Genomic DNA, 21,549 nt, shown 5'->3' on the forward strand with positions numbered 1-21,549 from the left:
GAGTTTGGATTTCTAGGATTGATGGAGCGAGTGGATGATAACGCCTACAAACTAGAGTTGAAAAGTAACTATGTTGATAATATATTTCTTTTTATTACTAACTTGCTTCGTTTTTTTGTAGGTAGCAAATATTTGAGCACATATCATTTTGAAGAAGGGGAGTATGATACGAGTCTGACCGAACGTTACGAGCTAACTACTGGAAATAAGTTCAAGGAAGCTCCTCAAGAACTTATGACGAGCTATTAAGGGCATGACATTCAAGTTTGAAGCCATTATAATGTCATTCAAGTGTTGAAGGACCAGACCGAAATAGGTGCACACTCCAGCTACCATTTTCGCCCGCCACAGTGCCCCAGCCGAAACAGGCGTGCTCCAGCGGTTAAAAAGAGCCGACCGAGCACGCCTCTGTGCTAGAACAGCGTGCCCCAATGCACGAAAACGCCCACCACAATGTAAAATTCAACATGGAAATCCAAACGTATGTTTTTTGGTGTATTTTTACCATTTTATATTTAAACAAGTTGTAAAAACATTATTTTATAGATTATTGATCATTCTTGAATGAATATGTGAGTTTTTCTCTCAACAAGAAAGCTTCAACTTTGTGCATGCTTTTGTGTGTTTTATCAAATTAAACTTATCAAAGTTTAATACTTTGTAATGTTTGTCGATTTTTCTTCATTCGGATTATAAAAAAAATGAGTTTTATGAAGGTTTGTTTGAGTTCGATTGTCTATTTGTGTTATTTGTTACTAAACCACGCGATTTAGGAATGAATACATGTTGCTTCTTTTGAAAGATTAAAGATCGGGGGTTAAAGAAATCTTGTTGTTTATAGAATCGAAGGCGCGAGTGAGTTTAGTTCGTGTTTGGTTTCCTTGGTAACCGGAATTTGCATAAAAAATTAAACATACAACATACATTATACCTATTTAAACAATATATTACAAAGAGATAAAACTGAAAAAATTTAAAATGATACCCAAAAAACTGGTCGATCCCTAAATACAACAAATCAATGAAACAAAAAATATAATATAAAAATTTAACATTTAACAATACCATAAAATATCCGAACATACAAGTCCAATTTAAATTCCTAACAATAAAATATAACTTCCTAATTGAAGTTTAAGATTTAAGTATACAATGTGATACATCAAAATACAAGTGAGAGCCATAAACCAACATCATTTAAAAGTTTCAAACTTAAAAAGACTTCAATCCATACTGTTATTCCATCTACGCCTCTTTCAACTTCCAAATCTAAATGAAAAATCGAAGCACACACTCTTATTTTGATGAGAAATCGAACATGACTGTAACCCAACTGAAATTTGGTAAACTAAAATATGATTTTGGGATGAAAGTTCGAGAAGAACAAAAAAAAAAAATTCAGGCATTTGATTCACAAGAAAGGATGATAAATTTTCAAGTGATTAAAACAAAAATATTGAAATATGTTAAAAATGAGATTTGAAGCTAACTCAATCCCAAAGTCTAGCTTAAAGGGAGAGAATTGTCTAACTCAATATACGCAACTCCTAGATATTTATCCAATCGAAGTGAGACAACTAACAAAATCCATGAATCAAGTGAAAGAATCAATCTGTGATGCAAGTTTCCTTGTTGGAAAGAAAAATGAGACGAATACTTTTGTGCATAAGATATAAAATGTGAGAGCAAACATGGGGAGTGAAGACTAAAAAAAATAACATCAAGGAGCCCTTACTATAAAAATTGATATGGGGACTGAATCATAATTGAAAATTGGATTTAGAGATTTATTTAGAGTTTCCTTAAGATAAACCTAAACTAATACATAAAAAAAAGATGTAAAGTAATCGGTTAGTTCGCGGGCCACAATTATGGGCCTAGTTGCTCTTCATGAAAGCCCATAACATTTTGTAAGTTGGACTAAGCAATAAAAAGCCGAACCCATATTGACCTCGAAGGGAGAACCGACGAGGGAGCACGCTATTCAGAAAGCAAGCTCGCCGCTCCATTCCTCACCGCGTCCGGCTGACGCCGCCGCCGCGGTGGTTCGCTAACTGTACTGAGGTAACTGAAAACTATCAACTCAAATATGACGTTTCATATTTTCACCCGTTTTCGGACCGACTTGCTCCGAATAAGGCACTTCACGAAACATCAAATTTGAATGTTACTCTCTTTCTTTTTCTTTTTTCCCCTTCGTTTACTGCTGCTAGTGTTTTCAGACAGGACAAAGAAACAGAAATCAAGGAAATATGAGGAAAAAAGTTGACGAACGTATCAGAACTTTGATAGAAAATGGAGTCAAGTCCCGCCATCGCTCCATGCTTGTCATAATTGGTGACAAGTCTCTTGACCAGGTATGCAAACGTATATATATGCTTATGAACACATATTCACGCATTTTTTATGTAGACATATTCATGCATTGCTTAGTAATAAATAATTTGATCATAGTTGGTGAAGGTGATTTGAAATTTATCATTAGTTTTTTTTTTTCTCTCTTGAAACAGATATTGCATTTGCGTCAGATGCTGAGCAAATCAGTGGTTAAGTCGAGACCGAGTGTTTTGTGGTGCTACAAGGACAAGCTCGAGCTCAGCAGGTTCTCTAATTTCCTTTCCTCTTTTTTTTTTTTCAAGTGTTAGCAATATGAAAATCAGAATTTATGCATTTGAAATTCAACTTATGTCTTAATGATATAGGATTGAACTTTGAATTTCAATCAGTTATGATTTTACCCAAACATCACTTAGCGAGGAAGTTTACATTGTTGATGATGTCAACTTTCTATGTATCACACAGTTACTAAGTTTCATGCTTCCATCCATTTTGTGTAGGTTAATGGATATGGAAAGGAGAATATTTTTTTCCATAAAGAATCATAAAAAATATAATCCCATTGCTCTATTTTACTTAAAGCCTCTCCATATATTTCATGATGTTTTCTTTTATTATTTTTTATTTTGCACAATTCTGAATCTTTGATAGTCTATTGTTTTACTGAGAAGAGAAATTTGATTCAATACCATATGATATTTGGCACTGTAGCCACAAAAAAAAGCGAGTCAAGCAAACAAAGAAGTTAGTGCAAAGGGGGCAGCTGGATCCTGAGAAAGTTGATCCTTTCGTGCTTTTTCTTGAAACTGGAGAAATAACCTTTTGCTTGTACAGAGATTCTGAGAGAATTCTGGGGAACACTTTTGGCATGTGTATATTGCAGGTAAAACACGAATTTTTTTATTGCCTAATACTTGTCAGTTTTACAACAATTGCTATGAGCATTGATTCTCCATTCTGGAGTATTTACTTCTCACTCTTTGTTCTTAAGGATTTTGAAGCTTTGACACCAAATCTTCTAGCAAGGACTATTGAAACTGTTGAAGGTGGTGGATTGATAGTATTGTTGCTGCGCTCTCTTTCATCACTCACTAGTTTGTACACTATGGTTATGGTAATGCCAACTCACTTTCCAATTATATCATATGATAGTTTCAATAGGAGTATAATTCTAAATTCTGATGATAGAAATTTTGTTTTAAGAATAGATAAGATGATTTTTTTCCATTTAATCTTGTCTTTTGTGCTCATTGGGCTTTATTGTCTCAGGATGTTCACGAGAGATTTCGTACAGAATCTCATAATCAGGCTGCTGGGCGCTTTAATGAACGTTTCTTGCTTTCAGTTGCTTCGTGCAAAGCTTGTGTTGTCATGGATGATGAACTCAACATTCTACCAGTTTCTTCGCATATGAAAATAATTGCCCCAGTTATAGTTAGAGAGGTGAGCTTTATTTCTAGGGTTGTCTTGAGTTCTACCTGGTGGAGTAGTATTACACCATGTTTATCACTTACAATGGAGCTAATCAGCATCTCTCAGGTTTCCCAATTTCAAAGTACAATATTTTTTAGTGTGTAGAATACTGGAGGGAGAACTACTGTTTTTAGATAATGTAGACACTTGAAGTACCTTCCACACTTACTGCAAATCCTTCCTGAGCTACGGGGCTTCTGCTTAGTGGATTATATTTTTTTCATTCTTAGTGAACCAAAATATGTCTGGGACAATGCTTTATGTATGATTGGCTATTTTTTGTTGCCTTTGCAAGGATTCCGAGGGGCTTTCAGAAGCTGAAAAAGAATTGAAGAATTTGAAGGAAGAGCTCAATGATGATTTCCCTGTGGGTCCTCTGATTAGAAAATGCTGCACATTGGATCAGGTAAAGGTTTCTTCCTTGATAGAACGGACTATTTTTTTTCATGTTCTGATTGTTATGAACTCTGCCTGTTTGCTTAGGGAAGAGCTGTAATTACCTTCCTTGATGCAATTTTGGACAAGAGGCTTCAAAGAACAGTAGCTTTGCTTGCTGCTCGTGGCCGTGGGAAGTCCGCTGCTCTTGGTCTGGCAATTACTGGAGCAGTTGTTACTGGGTAATGCAGGACATTGATTGCATGCTTTAACCTATTCATCTATTCCATTAGCTTCTCTGCTTGCTAATTAAATAATTTTCATCATAGGTATTCAAATATTTATGTAACTGCACCAAGCCCAGAGAACGTGAAAACATTGTTTGAGTTTATTTGCAAAGGATTTGATTTACTCGATTACAAGGTATGGTGTGTACCTCTTCTTGTTCGAGGCAAGTGAAAACAAATCAGTGTTTTTTTTGTTAACGCGGTTATGCGACACAATTTCCTTGTTTTGCGACCGACTATTTCCTGGTTATTTTTTACGCACTGGAAATTTTCCCATCAGCTTTTTGGATTCATGCCATTATTTTCTATTAAAGCCAGTCTCTTTATGCATGCTTTTCATGCATTCATATTAAAAATTTGTATCAAGTGCAGAAAAATAAGGGAACAACAGAATAAAGAAGGAAGAACAATTCCTCTTATTTTTTTGTATATTGAGGTTCACCGTTTAATAAAATTTAAATCAGTAAAAAACCATAAAATCATACCCCACTAAATCTGTAAAATATATTCTAGCTTACTTATTGTAAATAAATAAACTCTTAATATTGAATGATATTGTCAAAATTATTGACACTCTCCCTCAAGTTGGTGCGAAGATATTCATCATGCCCAACTTGCTACTTGTTCTTCAAAGGCTTGCCTTGATAGACCCTTGGTTAAGACGTCTGCTACTTGCAATGCTCTAGGAACAAATGGAGGGCAGATTACCCCTTCTTTAAGCTTCTCTTTTATGAAATGTTCGCAACATTTCATACTGTCCTTGAGCCACAGACCTAAATTCAGCCTCTGCATTGCTTCTGATGACAACACTTTGTTTTTTTACTTCTCCAAGTTGCCCTATACGTATGTGCAGTAACCAGAAGTGGATCGCCCATCAGTGGCTGATCCAACCTAGTATGCATCAGTGTAAACTTGTATCTCTTTCTTCTCACTCTTCTCAAAGAGAATTCATTTTCCCGGAGTTCCTGTGAGATATCTCAAGATTCGATAAACTGCCTCAAGATGTTATGTACATGGTGAGTGGATAAATTGACTAACCAAGCATACTGCGAAGGCAATGTCAGGTCGTGTGTGAGATAGGTATATCAGTTTTCCATCTAGTCTTTGTTATCTCCCGGTATCTACTGGAACGCCATCCTTGATTTCTCCTAGCTTAGCATTTGCCTCCATAGGAGTATCTTATGGGCCACAACCACTCATCCCGGTTTCCGTTAGGTGATCCAGGACATACTTCCTTTGGGACCCCATGATTCCTTTCTTGGACCTTGCCACCTCCATTCCAATAAAGTATTTCAACTGTCCCAAATATTTCATCTCAAATTCAGTTGCCAAGCTTTTCTTCAGTTTGTTCACTTCTTCTATGTAATCTCCTGTCACATTGTATCATCAACATAAACAATTAGTATAGAAATCTTGTTTGTGTTAAGACATTCTGGTGAAAAGAGTTTGATTAGAATGTCCTTGACTGTAGCCCTGGCCGGGCTGAAAGCGGTGGTTGTGCCAGCATCAGCACTGACCATAGCTGTCTTGGAATTCATGACTGATCTCCGGTTTCTGATACCATGCAGAAAAATGAGGGAACAACGGAATAAAGAAGGAAGAACAATTCCTCTATTTTTTTGTATATAGAGGTTCACTGTTTGATACAATTTATATTTGTAAAAAATCATAAAATCGTATCCCACTAAATCTGTAAAATGTACTATCTGACCAAACTTATTCTAATCAAATAAACTCCTGATATTAAAAGATCTAGCCAAGATTATTGACACTAAGGACTTTTGTGTTATTGAATTTTCAACCGTATTTAGAGATTTTGTGTGAGAAGTAGTGTTTTTTAGTATAGAGTAGTGTTTTTTAATATTGAGTGTTGTAAGAATATTTTTAATCAAATATAATCTTATAGAGTTTTCTCTTATTATTGTAAGTTGCAGGACAATATTTATTATTTGGCTGAAACTTATAGTTCCTCATTTGTAGGAGCACTTAGATTATGATGTGGTGAAAAGTGCAAATCCTGATTTTAAGAAAGCCACTGTGCGAATCAATATCTACAAACAACACAGACAGACAATTCAGGTTAGTAGATTTTGTAGTGGTTTTCTACTTTTCTTCTTTACGGACAACGATATCAAGTATAAACCATACTTCAAGGACTTTTCCCACAAACTTTTTTTTGTTGCAGTTATTTTGCTATGCATGTTTTTTTTTTTCTGGGCGATGTAATACTATTCTCAGGATTTCATTTCTATTGTGTGTGACTAAGAAAATTTACGGTCATTCATGGTCAGTAATAACTAATAAACATCAAACGCCCTCTAGCTTTAAGCCTTCCTCAATTTTTTCTGTGACATTTAGTTTTTTCATAGGGACGATGGAAGTGGTAGATTATTAAAGGACTTTGAGCTGAGAAGAAGTGTGCGTGTGGAGTTTTTTTATGCTTTTTGGCATTATGGAAGAGGAAAAAGAGAGGAGTGATATAGTTTTTTTTGTCATTAACCAACTCTTCATTTATCGAGGAATGCTAGGTGTAAGAGTAAGATCTCTCCATTGGCTGAATAAAGTACTTCATATGGAGGGAATAAGAAAAACTTTTTGCTCTTTTGTTGCCTACTAAAAAAAGAACATGAAAGATGCTTTAAAGTGGATTAGATCATTGGATAGAGGTTCTTTGAGGCTATTCTTTGTAGAAAATAATTGAAATGAAGTTTATTGAGTGAAGAAAATTGGAAAAATAAGTTGCATCCCGATGTCTGTGCAGTATATACAACCACATGAACATGAGAAGCTCTCCCAAGTTGAATTGTTGGTGGTTGATGAAGCAGCAGCTATCCCATTGCCAGTTGTGAAGTCTTTGCTTGGGCCATATCTTGTATTCCTTTCATCTACTGTCAATGGGTAAAAGATGCTCTTTTATAGGTTCTATTAATAGTTAATACTCTATAAAATGAGTGCCCTTAGTGATTGAAATTGTAGATTTCTTGAAGGAATCATTATTTTCATAACTAAATGCTGCCACTTGTTGATGTTTTCTTCTGATTTCCTTCTTTTTTAGTTATGAAGGTACAGGACGGTCGTTATCTCTAAAACTTCTTCAGCAACTGGAGGAGCGAAGTCAGATATCAAATAAGAGCACGGAGTCTGGTATCTCAGGTGTTTTAAGTTCTCATTTTCTTTCCTAGCATAAAAGAGATACTTGCATTTGGAGTTTTACTAGTCGTTATTTATTTTGTGTCATATGATGTTCTTTCTTTTTAATACTGACTTATGATGGTAAACATGCATGTACAAATTTATATGAGTTGTAGTTAGAAAGAAGTATAAACCATTGATGTAACATGAAACAATTTTACTGCCTGGCATATTTTGACCCATTAACTTAAGTTGCTGGCTTTGTAAACATAGCTAAACCATATAGTTTACATTTTTGCTAACTCTTACATGCATCAAAGCGATTGAATTACCTCACAACCCAACTTTACTCAAGATATGAATGCATTGTGGTAAGTTGTCTATAAAAGAGAAGTAATCCTTGGAATATGCCCTTTCTGAGATTGAGAAATATTTGGAACCGAAAGTTTCACATGTATCAAATTCCTCTCTCATAACATAGCACTTTGTTTATCAATTGTTTTCGTCAATTGTCATCCGAATGGAATTAATAACATTCCTATATGGTGTATGTAAACCCGCTCAATTCTACTCAACATCGTAGAATAAGAAAAACTGCAAGTCTGCATCTTGCATGTGATATATGCTTATAGATATGTGCATATGAAATTTTGTGCATCATAAAGGTTGAATTCCCAGCTCTAAGTCAAATATGGTGCTAGCATGTGAAAGAACATTCCATACTTTAATCCCAGAACCTAGTGCTTAAGTCCCATGCTAAAGTCAAATCTGTCAGTGCATGTGAAAGAACTTGTATCACTTCTAGATAAATAAGGTCAATGTAGAGGCTTATATGTGATGTGTACTTATAGCGTTATTGGGTATGACATGAGGATGACCATGTTATCAGTTTTTTATGAGTATGTAAAAATAATGTAAATATTAATACACAAAGTGATACCTCAATGATGTTTTCCAGAGGCAACTTCGTACTCAACTATTCTTTCTCTGATTTCCCCTCCCCTCCCCTCCCCTGTTCTTATTTCTTTTTTCTGCTGGTCTTGTTTAAAGTAAGTAAGGTGCAGGCCAATATTATAATGCGGCCTTTTGTTAATTGTTACTTTAAGTTTATAGTAATTTAAAGTTTATTTATTTGTATATACATTTCATTTTCTTTAGACAGGGAATGCTTGTATTTTGTAGTAGTCTGATTTTCAGCTTGAGGAATATGAGATAGTTGTGTTTGAGTACTAAAGTTTGCATCTGAGATTTGAGTTTTGGTCTTTATATATATGTGTGTGTGTGAGTGTATAGGCTACTGGTGCCTGTTTAGTCTTCCTGCTTTGGTTATTTTTAATCCAAATAACTCTGGAAGGCAGCTTGTGGCGCTATTCTTTACTTTTTTAACAAATGTTACCTTATTGACATCCAGAAACATACAATCAAACCAGCTTCATCACTGTTCTCAGCTTTGTTGGTTTTCTTCATTGATAGATTCTAGAATGCTATAACAATATTAGTTTTATATATCCATTCCAACATTTTATCCTTTCTATGTTGAGGAGCCTTGGTGATGTATTTATTTTTTATGAATTTTTGTTGTAAGGCTTTGCTTGGTGAATTTGCTAAAGTTCCAGTAACTTCATCATTAGGTCGGCTTTTCAAAAAGATTGAATTGAGCGAATCTATCAGATATGCTTCCAGTGATCCAATTGAATCATGGCTTCATGGTTTACTATGTCTTGATGCGACAAAATCCATCCCTAATATTAACAGGTTGCCATTTTAATTTAGATATTTTATTTAAAAGGGATACTAAACATTAGATCTCCACTGAGGTCTCTTCTTTCTTCATCAGGCTACCCCCGCCTGGCGAATGCGATCTCTACTATGTCAATCGAGATACATTGTTCTCCTATCACAAGGACAGTGAATTATTTTTGCAGGTGCTTATATTTAAGCATGATGATCCTAACGAGTTCCTTTTTTATGTATTTATCTATCTGGCGGTTAAGTTCGTTTTATGACAATTTATGCAGCGAATGATGGCTCTGTATGTTGCTTCACACTACAAAAATTCTCCCAATGATTTGCAATTGATGGCTGATGCTCCTGCACACCACTTGTTTGTGCTACTTGGTAATTTTTTTTGTATTACCTACTTGCTTCCAGCTGTATATTTACTGATCATATTTGCAGGTCCCGTTGATGAGTCCCAAAACCATCTTCCTGATATTCTGTGTGTCATCCAGGTTTGAATTCCTTCATATGCTACAACCTTAAAAAGTGTGTTTCATGCCCTGTAGGTTCTAGATGCTCTTATTTAATTATGAAGTTTGTTTTATTAAGAAATGTTGCAAGCTTGATATGGTCATGTTTTATGAATGTTATAGCATTAGTTGTCCTCTATTGCTAATTATTTTCATGGTTCCGTTGATTCTGTTGTCTTTGGTGACTATATGGTATGCTGTTTCATTCTTCTTCCCAAAATAGACTTCTTCTGTGCTTCTTCAAGTTTTTGTGATGGTTTATAGAATTCTAGCAGAAGGACAGGCTTGGAACCTGGCTTTTCTTTGATCCCAGTCTTTGGCCTGATTGTTGCAATTTGATTATCAAAATGCATTCTTTTCTTGATTCTGAAAATTTCGTTCGTTGCACTCTATCCACTAGCCATCTTCTTTTATATATAGCGCATCACTATTCAATGAGTAATAATAATCCTAAGATTCAGTTTTTCATTTTTGAAATTATACCATAGATGATTAAAGACACCTGTTAACGGCATGAATGGATCTACTTTTATAAAACAATAATGGTCTTGTTTATGCTGGTGGTAAAGTACTTGCTTGTTAATAAAATCTGTAGGTCTGCCTTGAGGGACAAATTTCTCGTAAATCTGCGGTTAAAAGCTTAAGTGAGGGTCGTCAGCCCTTTGGAGATCAGATTCCTTGGAAATTTTGTGAGCAGTTTCGGAACACAGATTTTCCAAGTCTTTCAGGCGCTCGTATTGTACGCATTGCCACACATCCAAGTGCAATGAGGGTAATTCTAGAGCAATCCGACACATATGAAGTAATTTTGTACCCTCTTCATCAATAACATATTTCAATTATTGCAGCTTGGATATGGTTCTGCAGCTGTTGAACTTCTAGTTAGGTATGTTCATATTCTTCTAAAGCTATTATTCTACTCAGTTAGGTCTTTATAATTACTTTGTACTGGATGCATATCTTTTTAAGTTGTATAGTCCACAATGAATCTGCATGCATGTTATTAAAAGTATTCACTTACTGCCACTCATTTTTTAATGATAAAGATTCTTGAGCCCCTAAGAAAGAATATTAATTCATCATACTGGTGTTCTTTCATTTTCTATTTGGTTGATTGCTTTGCTTGGTTTCTTTGATGAAGATCGAAGTTCTGGGTTGTCTGTGTAGGTGGGGGTTGTGTTTTGCATTTTCATGTACGGTGATTTAGGAGAATATGCAGTTTGTGACAGCCAACAGCTCGTAATGAAATCAATATAAATAGCACGTCTAAAATGTTCTGTTGAGTACTCTAGGTTTTGTGAAGTCTAAATAAATTTGTTCGCTTTCTATTTTATCTCTTGCAATTATCGACTGGCCACAACAAAATTTCCTGAAACCGATGTAATGATGGCATATAATTGTCATGGCTCTGACCTCTGTGGTCAATATATCTGCATAGGAACCTCCAAACTGCTGATGCAGCTACTTTAAACTTACCTCTAGCGTTTTTCTTTTTCTAAATAGCAACAACTGAGGTAAAATTTCCATACATAATTTGCTGATTTACGCCAGTGTAGAAATGAGGCACCTTTATGGTGATGTTAGCCTCTTGGTAATTATAACGTTTGACGGTTATTATTAGTAGCTTTGAACATGCCAAACTACCTATATGTTTTAAAGAAAACAGAAGGATATTGGTTTTTGTTGATTTTAATTTTTCTTCTTGCCTTTTATTTTACAAAATTTTATATCGAAATTAAGTGCAAGGATTACCCCTCACGCTAACATTGAAGAACGAGCTCCCAATTTTCTGTAATGATTTAATTACCTCGATATTGGATGCAAGGATTACATATTTACTGCTTATAGGTATTTTGAGGGCCAGTTGACTCCAATATCTGAGTTAGAAGTTGACGAACGCACAGAGAATTCCCCAGTCAGAGTCATTGATGCTGCAAAGAAGGTCTCTTTCACAGTTCTCATTCGTTGCTTGGTCCTATTTTTTATGTACTTATTTGACCTTGAATTTTTTTTTTTTTTTTTTTCTGTTGAGGATCTTGTACATTTGATCATTTGTGTCTCTGCAGGGATTGTGATTGTTTTGCTGTTTTGCTATAATAGTAGGCATCTTGTTTTTTCAACTTGATACCAAAGACTAGGATAAATTACAGTCTCCGCGCTCTTATGACTGAGATGATATTGTTTAGTTTACACAACAAATTTCTAATGAGGGAAAGAGAGAAGCATGAGAATTGCAACTCAAGTACTGCAGAAACTGTTAAATTATATCAATGCCTTCTGTGTAATATGAAGTGGTGCTGTTGAGTATAATTCATTTGTTCACTCAGTCTCGTTGAATTTATGGCTGGAATATTTCTTTTATTGTCTTTGTTGAAATTTCTACAAGTCATATTGACTGCAGGCCTCGTTGCTGGAAGAAAATATAAACCCAAGAACTGACCTTCCTCCACTGCTTCTACCTCTCCGTGAACGACGGCCAGAAAAGCTCCATTATCTTGGTGTCTCTTTTGGGCTTACTCTGGACCTTTTTCGCTTTTGGAGGAAACATAATTTTGCTCCATTCTACATTAGCGCAGTTCCGGTAAGACGGTAACTTCTCTATAATGGACCAACTCTCAATTTTTGTTTTGTTATTATTACTTTCTGAATGTTCTAAGAAACTAGCTTGTTCTCTGACACTTCTTCAACAGAATAATGTGACCGGTGAACACTCTTGCATGGTTCTTAAACCATTAAACAATGATGACATTGAAACCAGTGGATCTGATACTTTGGGCTTTTTCAGTCCATTTTCTGAAGGTTTACTCTGTTGCTTTTTTGAAGACGACCCCTTTTATTTCAAATTAGGGGTCAATTTGTTTGGACCGAAATAATGATCATTTTTAATTGTTCTCAGAATTCAGGAAGGACTTCACTAAATTGTTAGCTCGTACATTTTTTCGAATGGAATACAAGCTTGCCATGAGGTATGGTTCTGGTTTTCTTCTAAATCGTAATTCAGTATTCTAACACTGCTGGATTATTTGCCAGTATCTTGGACCCGAAGATAAACTTCTCAGAGGTGGATTTGTCCTCTTCCAGTGGATTTTTAAGTTCAATTAGTGGAATCCTATCACCCCTTGCTATGGAACGACTGGAAGCATACACTAATAATCTTGTAGACTATCGCATGGTAGGATCTTGTTTAAATGATTGAAGGAGTATAGTATTTGTATTGTGGAAATTTTATTTATGTGATTGTATTTTTCCAATGGCTTCTCTTAGAACCTTTCTTAATTATCTTATGAATAATTAATAATAATGTATACAGCATACTGTGTTTTGACTTTCACATTGAATTCTATTACAATTTCCACATGGTCAGTTCAAGAAAAAAGTTTACAAATATGCTTTTGCTTTTATGAAATTTTATTATCTTGTTTCAAGGAGTTAATATGTCTTTCAATCATCAAAATCAGTTGTTTTTCTTAGTTTTTTCCGTGATGGAATCTTTTTGCACCTTTTATATTTTCAGAGTTGATCAACATTTTCAATTTTACCTCTTTGTTCTCTGGGTGAATATTTGAATATAAAACCGACTATTAGCTGTTAATATTTTATGTGGTTTCCCTTCACTTAGGAGTCTGTGTCCCTATATAATGTCGTTGCCTTCTGAGTTGCTAGTGTCATTTGCCTATTCTGATGCATATCGCAGACTGCAGCATTTGTAGACGATCTTGCCCGTGCTTACTTCTGCCGGAAGATACCAACCACTTTGTCATATGCCCAGGCTTCTGTTTTGCTCTGCATCGGGTTGCAGGGAAAAGATATTTCCTGCATTGAGGTATACTTATCATTATCATTTCTCAATTTTTTTTTCATCACAAATGGGGTGGGGGTGGTACGTCTCAAACTCGAAACATCTCAATATTTGAGACACAACATGCCACTTCAGCCAAAGGCTAGTGGCTTTCTCAATATGTTTTTTGAATGCTTATATTTCCCCTAGCATCCCCACGATTTTATTAGTGCCAAAAGATATGTTGATGTAGGCGGAACGTCCGGTTCTAAAGCATGTAGTTGACATGAAGCGCTGTGGTTCAGCAACAGTTTTGACCTCCAAATTTTTTAATCTTGGAGATGATGATCTGATTACCCTTTTTGTTACTCGTTTTGGTTTATAGGCAGAGATGAAGTTAGAGAGGCAGCAAATAATGTCGTTGTACATGAAAGTAATGAAGAAGTTTTACAAATTCTTGCGTGATTTGGAATCGAACGAGATTCATTCTAGTGTTCCTCACTTGAGAGATGTAAGTTTTCTACTAAACTACTGTTTGCAAGAAAGAACTTTCGTTGTTGCTGATGCGTGTTAGTTTTCAGATTTCCATGGAACCTCATCCAGTTTCCTTGGAAGAAGAACTCAATGCTGCAGCGAAACAAGTTGAGGTTTGTGGACCTTGTTGCGATTCTTCAATTTGCTTCTTTTTTTTCACATTTATGTTGTGGTCTTACCTCTTACTGTATCCAGCATGAGATGAAAGCAAAGGCGGATGATATGCTGAACCCTGACCATCTACAACGGTACGCGATTGTAGACAAAGAAGTTGATTTCGAGAATGCCTTGCAAAATGGCGGTGGAAAGGCTCTGTCTGGTGGTCTTTTTAGTGTAAAATCAAGTGAAAGTAAGATTGAGAAGCTGAATGAGAGGAAAAGAAATAAGCAAGAAAAAGGAGGTTCCAAAACGAACAAGAAGAGAAAATCAAATTGACACAACATTCACATTTTATTGCGTGATTATTTTATGTCAATCATGGCAATACTGCCCCTGTTCTTGTTGCTTCAAAGGTATAATTTTATATAAACAGATCAACATCAGCGTGCATTTGATTCCCATCGACAGCCATCACCATTGACATTCAACATCCTGCAGTTCTTTATCCCGCCCATGTTGAAAGGTTTTGGCAACTTGGTTAATATCTGTTACATATATCATATCTATATTTCTTCACTATATCATACCCAGAAAGAGTACCATATGATAATCATCTTGGTTTGACGTGTTTTTACACATCTTTCCTAAATTACCTCTATATAAGTACCATTTTTGTAATGCTACTGATATTTTACTTGCCTATTCTGCCCAGCCTGGCCGAAGAACAACTGGGAAAATAAAAAAAAAATGAGTTGATAATTATATATATACTATTATATCATTATGAATGTAAAAATTGAGATAAAAGAGAAATTACAACAATGTAATAAAATAATTTAGGTTACATTTATATTAAAATATGATAAACATACGTGTATCTATATATGATGAACATATACCAAAGACATTTATGCGAGCACCGACTGAAGTGACGTTTACCTACTTATCAAAGACACTTATATGAGCATCGGTTAAGGTGGCGTTTTTTTATTGGATGTACAAGACGTTACCTCACTGGTGTTTACATAGATGTTGAAACGTCTCTAAATCGCATGCATGCAATCCTACGTAAAAACATCATTTAAAAATTATCATGAACATTTACCAATAAAATATAACATGGTAAAAACAAGAGAAAAATCCTACATCCAACAGTAAGATAAACCAGCTTAAAAATACTCGTATCCTCTCAAAACATGAAATCAAAATAGTGCGGAAAAATCATAGCTCCTCGGGTCGTGTCGCCCACCAGGTCCACTGACTCAGAGTCTAGCACCTCCAGTCTCCTCGACATCGAACTCACCTGCATCACACACGCCTAGTGAGTCTAAAGACTCAACACACTTGTACCAGTAATAACAAGTACATATACGTAGCACACAGCAGTAAAAAATATCATACTCAACATAACTTTCATTAACTTAAAAACGCAACGTAAACGTGTCGTGGAAAATCATATCGTGTCATCTCATGTCATCATGTACATGTCAAAACAGCTCATCAAATCAGCATAAACTTAAACATTTTTTTAATTGAATTCAGTTCATTAGTTGTGACTTTCGTATCAGTTCCTCAATCGTATCAGCTCTATCGATTGATCCATCTATAAAACCGTGGTACCCGGCGGCAGGGGACATCAGCGACAGCATTACCCGCCCACTGAGACCGGGCCTCAGCTCATGATATATATCATGTCATCGTATACATATATATCGTCAGTCACAACCAATTCCATCCTTCAAAAATATCATCATTTTCATCACTTAATAAAAACATGCATATGCGTAACTTTTCCTTTAAACCAAACATGCAACGTATTTATCATAATTGCGTAAAAATTGTAACAATGATGCATAAACATTTAAAATATCATATATTTGTGTTCATGGCGCTGCTAGGACCAAAATCTCACTCCGGGTGCAAAATGACCATTTTGCCCCTAGAAACCCAAAAATTATCGTTTTACGCCTGGACTTCTAAAATTGACCCGAAGCTTACCAAACTCCTTAAAATGTCTCAAAACATATTTAAAAGTATTCTTAGATGTAAACCCGAGTCAAAATCAGAACCTAACCGACTCGTTTTAAAACTTGGACCGGGGTCCCGGTTTCAACCCGAATCAACCCGAAACTTAACCAAAATGTTCCCAACTTTTTACCAAACCTAGTACACGTCTAAAAGACCCTAAAATCACCAAAAATCATACCCTCGACTTTCGAATAAATCCCTAAAGGGCTGCTGGAAATTTCGGCACTTTCCTATTCTACATCCTAAATGCACTACTTGCCATATTTCGCTTCTAGCCCAAACACCGATGGTTCCAGCCGCGGTTCGAGCCCTCCTAGATCACCCTAAGACTCTCCTGAACCTACTGCACCCACGCCATCAGCCCCATGCATCAATAGAAGCGCACCCGACCGCTACCCTCCTCACAACGCCAACCGAACCCTAATCGCTCAAGACTCCCCTCGCGGCTTCTAGGACGAGACCAGCAGCATTTGTGCATTTCCAGACCATGGTTCAGACCCACCAGGGTCTGTCCGAGATCTAGGATTGCCCTTGCACCACCATCCCGAGCCTATCCCCCGATCTGAACCAAGACAGCGAACACTCTCACTACTACACCCCTCGACCCATTGCTGCACCCTCCAGAATCTTACACCAGCCCCATGACACTACAAACCAGCTCTAAACCGTCCCTTAGCATCAACAAAACAGCAACCCTTTGCACGAAATTCAGAGTACGTGAGCAACAATTAAAAAGATAGCATGAACATGTGAAAACCGAACCCATCTGTCATGTATAGGGCTGGATCGAAAACTTTACATGCATAAACACATCCAACAGTATAAAAGACATGTGTGATGAGAAAATAATGGATACATTGCGTGCCTGATGATTGTTTTGGTGCACAAACTCAAAGGAATGCAAACCCGACGTGGAAGAGATCTTGAGTTTGAGGAAGAAGGAACAACCGAATAGTCTTGCTGATGCACCCACGAGGAGGATAACTGATTGGAGGGGATGGTCGGTGAGTGGAGTGTGATTTAGGTTTAGTGGGAAGTTTAGGGAATAATTAAGAGTTAATTAAATAGATAATAATTTAGCTAATGAGCCCTTATTTTTATTTAAGAGTTTAAAAAATATAAATAAGTCCAATAAGTCCAAAAGTGGGCTTCTTAAATCCAAACGCACTCCCGAAAAGTATTTCTTGTTGGAAAGATTTTGAAAATATTAGCCGAACCCTTAAAAAGTCAGTCGATTCGATAAAGTTCACGTACCGTTAAAAAAAATCTTACGAGTAAAAATACCAAAGAAAATCCCATTTTTTGGAAATACTCTTAAAAACACCTTATTTTAATTAATAAAAATTAATCATGTAATAAACATAATTTTCCTGAAAATTCTCCGGTCTCCGTTCCTCGTTTGGGCATGAAATGTAACTAGAAACCCTAATGCATGAACTTAAGAAAATTTCATGAATTAGATCTTATCATGCATGAATTATGCATAAAATAATTAGACACATAATTTAAAATAAAATCCTAGATTGCATGCAGTCAGGTTACGTGAATTAAATTCCTAGACCTTACAACTCTCCCCCCTTAAACAAAATTTCGTCCTCGAAATTAGAATGTACCAAATAACTCCGGGTAGCGACTCCTCATCTTGGTCTCTGTCTCCCACGTGGCCTCCTCCTCGGAATGATTCAGCCACTTGACTTTGACCATCTGGATCACCTTATTCCGGAGTCTCTTTTCCTGTCTGTCCAGAATCTGCGTAGGTCTCTCCTCAAATGATAAGTGCGGTGTCAGCTGAAGTGGCTCATAGTTAAGCACATGTGAAGGATTCGACATGTACTTTCGCAGCATGGAGACGTGGAACACGTTATGAACTCCCGCCAGTTTCGATGGTAACGCAACTCTGTATGCGAGTGTCCCAACTCTCTCTAGGATCTCAAATGGTCCGATGAATCTAGGGCTGACCTTGCCCTTCTTCCTGAGCCTCATCACACCCTTCATAGGTGTGACCTTCACAAAAACATGATCCCCTAGTGCTAACTCAAGATCCCGCCGTCTCTGATCAGCATAACTCTTCTGACGATTCTGTGCAGTCCTCATCCTGTCTCTAATCCTGGCCACTAGGTCTGCTGTCTGTCTGACAATATCCAGACCCAACTCTGCTTGCTCTCCTACCTCATCCCAGTATACTGGTGACCTACACTTCCTCCCGTAGAGTGCCTCGTATGGAGCCATACCTATCGATGCCTGATAAATGTTGTTGTATGTGAACTCCACAAGAGGTATCTTCGGCTCCCAGCTGCCCTGGAAGTCGATCATGCATGCTCGGAGTAGGTCCTACAGAATCTGAATCACCCTCTCTGACTGATCGTCTCTCTGAGGATGGAAAGCGGTACTGAACAGTCTTCGTACCCAAAGCCTGGTGAAGGCTTTTCCAGAACGCAGACATGAACCTCGGATCCCTGTCTGACACTATGGACAATGGAATCCCTTGCAGTCTGACTATCTCTCTAATGTACAGCTCTGCGTACTGAATCATGGTGAATGTCTTCCTGATCGGTAAGAAATGAGCTGACTTAGTAAGCCGATCAACAATCACCCAAATGGCATTGTATCCCCCAATAGTCCTCGGAAGACCTGTCACAAAATCCATAGTAATATTCTCCCATTTCCACTCGGGAATAGGGAGTGGTCTCAGCTTCCCTGCAGGCCTCTGATGCTCTGCCTTAACCTGCTGACAGGTCAAACACTCGGAGACGAATCGCAGAATATCTCGCTTTCATGCCTGGTCACCAATAAAGAGTTTGCAAATCCTTATACATCTTCGTACTCCCTGGATGGATGGAGTACGGGGTGCTGTGGGCCTCACTCAGGATATCTGCTCGAAGAGAATCACTGTCAGGAACCCATAGGCGGTCCGTCCCTATATCTGACTATGCCGTCCACAACTGCGTACAGTCTTTGGCCCTTAGTCTCGTCCCTCTGTCCTCCACTTCTGTAGCTGCTCATCGAAAGTCTGCCCTGCTCGAATTCTGTCTCTCAGAGTCGGTTGTACTGTCAGAGTAGCAAGATTCGGGGCCTCGCCCCTGGCATACACTGCAAGCTTAAATCACTGAATCTCAGCCTGCAACAGTCTCTGTACTGACAGATGAGATATCACTGCGTGCTTCCTGCTCAGAGCGTCTGCAACTACATTAGCCTTACCCGGATGGTAGCTAATGTCACAATCATAATCCTTCACCAGATCAAGCCACCTCCTCTGTCGCATATTCAATTCCTTCTGTGGGAAGAAGTACTTCAGGATTTTATGATCTGTTAAAATCCTGCACTTCTCCACATACAGATAGTGTCTCCAGATCTTCAGGGCAAATAGCACTGCTGCTAGCTCGAGGTCATGAGTCGGATAATTCTTCTCATGATCCTTCAGCTGTCTGGATGCATAAGCTATCACTCTGTCCTGCTGCATCAGGAATGCGCCCAACCCAAGCTTAAATGCATCTATACCACAAACTCTCCCTACCCTGATGGCATAGCTAGCACTGGCGCGGTGGTCAAGGCCTGCTTCAGTCTGTCAAAGCTCTCTTGACACTCTGATCCCCAAAAAAACTTGGCATTCTTCTTCGTCAGAGCGGTCATAAGCACCGCAATATAAGAGAAGCGCTGGATAAACTTTCTGTAATAACCTGCCAATCCCAAGAAACTGCGGATCTCTGTCACGCTCTTCGGAACCGGCCAATCTCTGACTGCCTCTACCTTGCTGGGGTCGACCTCTATGCCAACCTGAGATACAATGTGGCCCAAGAATGCCACCCTGTCGAGCCAGAACTCACACTTGCCGAACTTGGCATAAGGTCGTCTATCCTGTAGAGTCTGTAATACTGTCCTCAGATGCCGACTATGCTCCTCCCTGCTCTTCGAATAGATCAGGATATCGTCAATGAAGACTATGAGGAACTGATCCAAGTACGGCTGGAATACGCGATTCATGAGATCCATGAAGATCGCTGGCGCGTTCGTAAGACCGAAGGGCATCACCAAGAACTCATAGTTCCCATAACGCGTCCGAAAAGCTGTCTTGTGCACATCTGACTCTCTCACCTTCAACTGATGGTATCCAGATTGAAGGCATATCTTGGAGAACACTGAGACTCCCTGAAGCTGATCAAATAAGTCTTCGATCCTAGGCAACGGATACTTATTCTTCACTTTGGCTCTGCTCAACTCCCTGTAGTCAATGCACAGTCGCATGCTGCCATCCTTCTTCTTAACAAATAGCACTGGCGCGCCCCATGGAGAGAAACTAGGGCGAATGAAACCCTTATCCAGCAGATCCTGAATCTGATCTTTGAGCTCTTTCATCTCTGCAGGCGCTAATCGGTAGGGTGCCTTAGATATCGGCACATTCTCTGGCATGAGCTCAATAGAGAATTCTACCTCCCTGTCCGGTGGGATGCCTGAAACATCGTCAGGGAATACACTGGAGAACTCGCTGACCACATCTACATCCTCCAGCCTCTGACTGACTGGCTCCGACACTGATATAAAGAATGCCGGACAGCCTCTCTTAATAAACTTTCTCGCACACATGCAGAAAATGACGTGCGAGAACTGCTGATGTCTAGCTGCCTCAAAAACAAATGGTTTCCCACTGGGAGGTCGAACATATACTGACCTCTGGTGGAAATCTATGACTGCTCCATGAGAAGAGAGCCAGTCCATGCCCAAGATGATATCAAATTCTGGCAGCGGTAATACTATCAGATCTGCCTGTACTGCCTTTTGCTGCAATCTGAGCTCCAATCCTCTCACTATCCGGGAAGTGAACATCTGATCCCCGGATGGGATCGATACTCTGTAACCCAAATCCATCGCTACTGGTATGATTCCTAGTCGCTTCACGAAAGATTCGTATATAAACGAATGCGTAGCCTCGGAATCTAGCAACACATGCGTGGCTACTCCTGCAATATATATCCTCCATGCGACAAAACATACTATCAAATCTGATAGAGTTGAACTTAAGAAACTTATCATCGGCATTTAACCCAAAATCCTCGAAATACCACTGAATAACCCAAATGTCAATCCCCAAAAGTTCGAAATTCAACCTCAGAAAAATTACAAATTGTCAATTAACCCCTTAAAGTTTCGAAAATTGCATTATGGCCCTTAAAATTATCTGTTATTACAATTAGGCCCCTACAATTACTCGAATCAAACAATAAAATTCTTAATCCCAGCCAAGTAGAACATGCATCCTAAT

General features: G+C 37.9%; 1 protein-coding gene across 1 annotated transcript; it reads left to right on the top strand.

Annotated features, from left to right (window-relative positions):
• Positions 1-1,934: 1,934 nt before the first annotated feature.
• Positions 1,935-14,752, top strand: LOC142551179 (RNA cytidine acetyltransferase 1-like). The gene is made up of 27 exons (XM_075660265.1): positions 1,935-2,064; positions 2,223-2,357; positions 2,511-2,602; positions 3,049-3,220; positions 3,329-3,451; positions 3,607-3,780; positions 4,106-4,216; positions 4,294-4,427; positions 4,515-4,608; positions 6,453-6,551; positions 7,234-7,370; positions 7,528-7,625; positions 9,236-9,359; positions 9,442-9,529; positions 9,623-9,722; positions 9,783-9,835; positions 10,449-10,625; positions 10,702-10,739; positions 11,702-11,795; positions 12,255-12,434; positions 12,544-12,652; positions 12,750-12,819; positions 12,884-13,025; positions 13,548-13,676; positions 14,017-14,142; positions 14,213-14,278; positions 14,361-14,752. The coding sequence occupies exons 2-27, from the start codon at positions 2,253-2,255 to the stop codon at positions 14,598-14,600; spliced, it is 3,075 nt and encodes a 1,024-aa protein (XP_075516380.1). The 5' UTR covers positions 1,935-2,064; positions 2,223-2,252; the 3' UTR covers positions 14,601-14,752.
• Positions 14,753-21,549: the final 6,797 nt, after the last annotated feature.

The sequence above is a fragment of the Primulina tabacum genome, chromosome 7, assembly GCF_025594145.1.
Source record: "Primulina tabacum isolate GXHZ01 chromosome 7, ASM2559414v2, whole genome shotgun sequence".
In the NCBI taxonomy this organism is placed as follows: domain Eukaryota; kingdom Viridiplantae; phylum Streptophyta; class Magnoliopsida; order Lamiales; family Gesneriaceae; genus Primulina; species Primulina tabacum.

Excerpts from the sequence above, each read along its gene's own strand:
- LOC142551179 (XM_075660265.1), top strand. The coding sequence starts at position 2,253 with ATGAGGAAAAAAGTTGACGAACGTATCAGAACTTTGATAGAAAATGGA. Across the intron at positions 10,626-10,701 it reads CACATCCAAGTGCAATGAGG|CTTGGATATGGTTCTGCAGC; the intron begins GTAATTCTAGAG and ends CAATTATTGCAG. Across the intron at positions 12,435-12,543 it reads TCTACATTAGCGCAGTTCCG|AATAATGTGACCGGTGAACA; the intron begins GTAAGACGGTAA and ends CTTCTTCAACAG.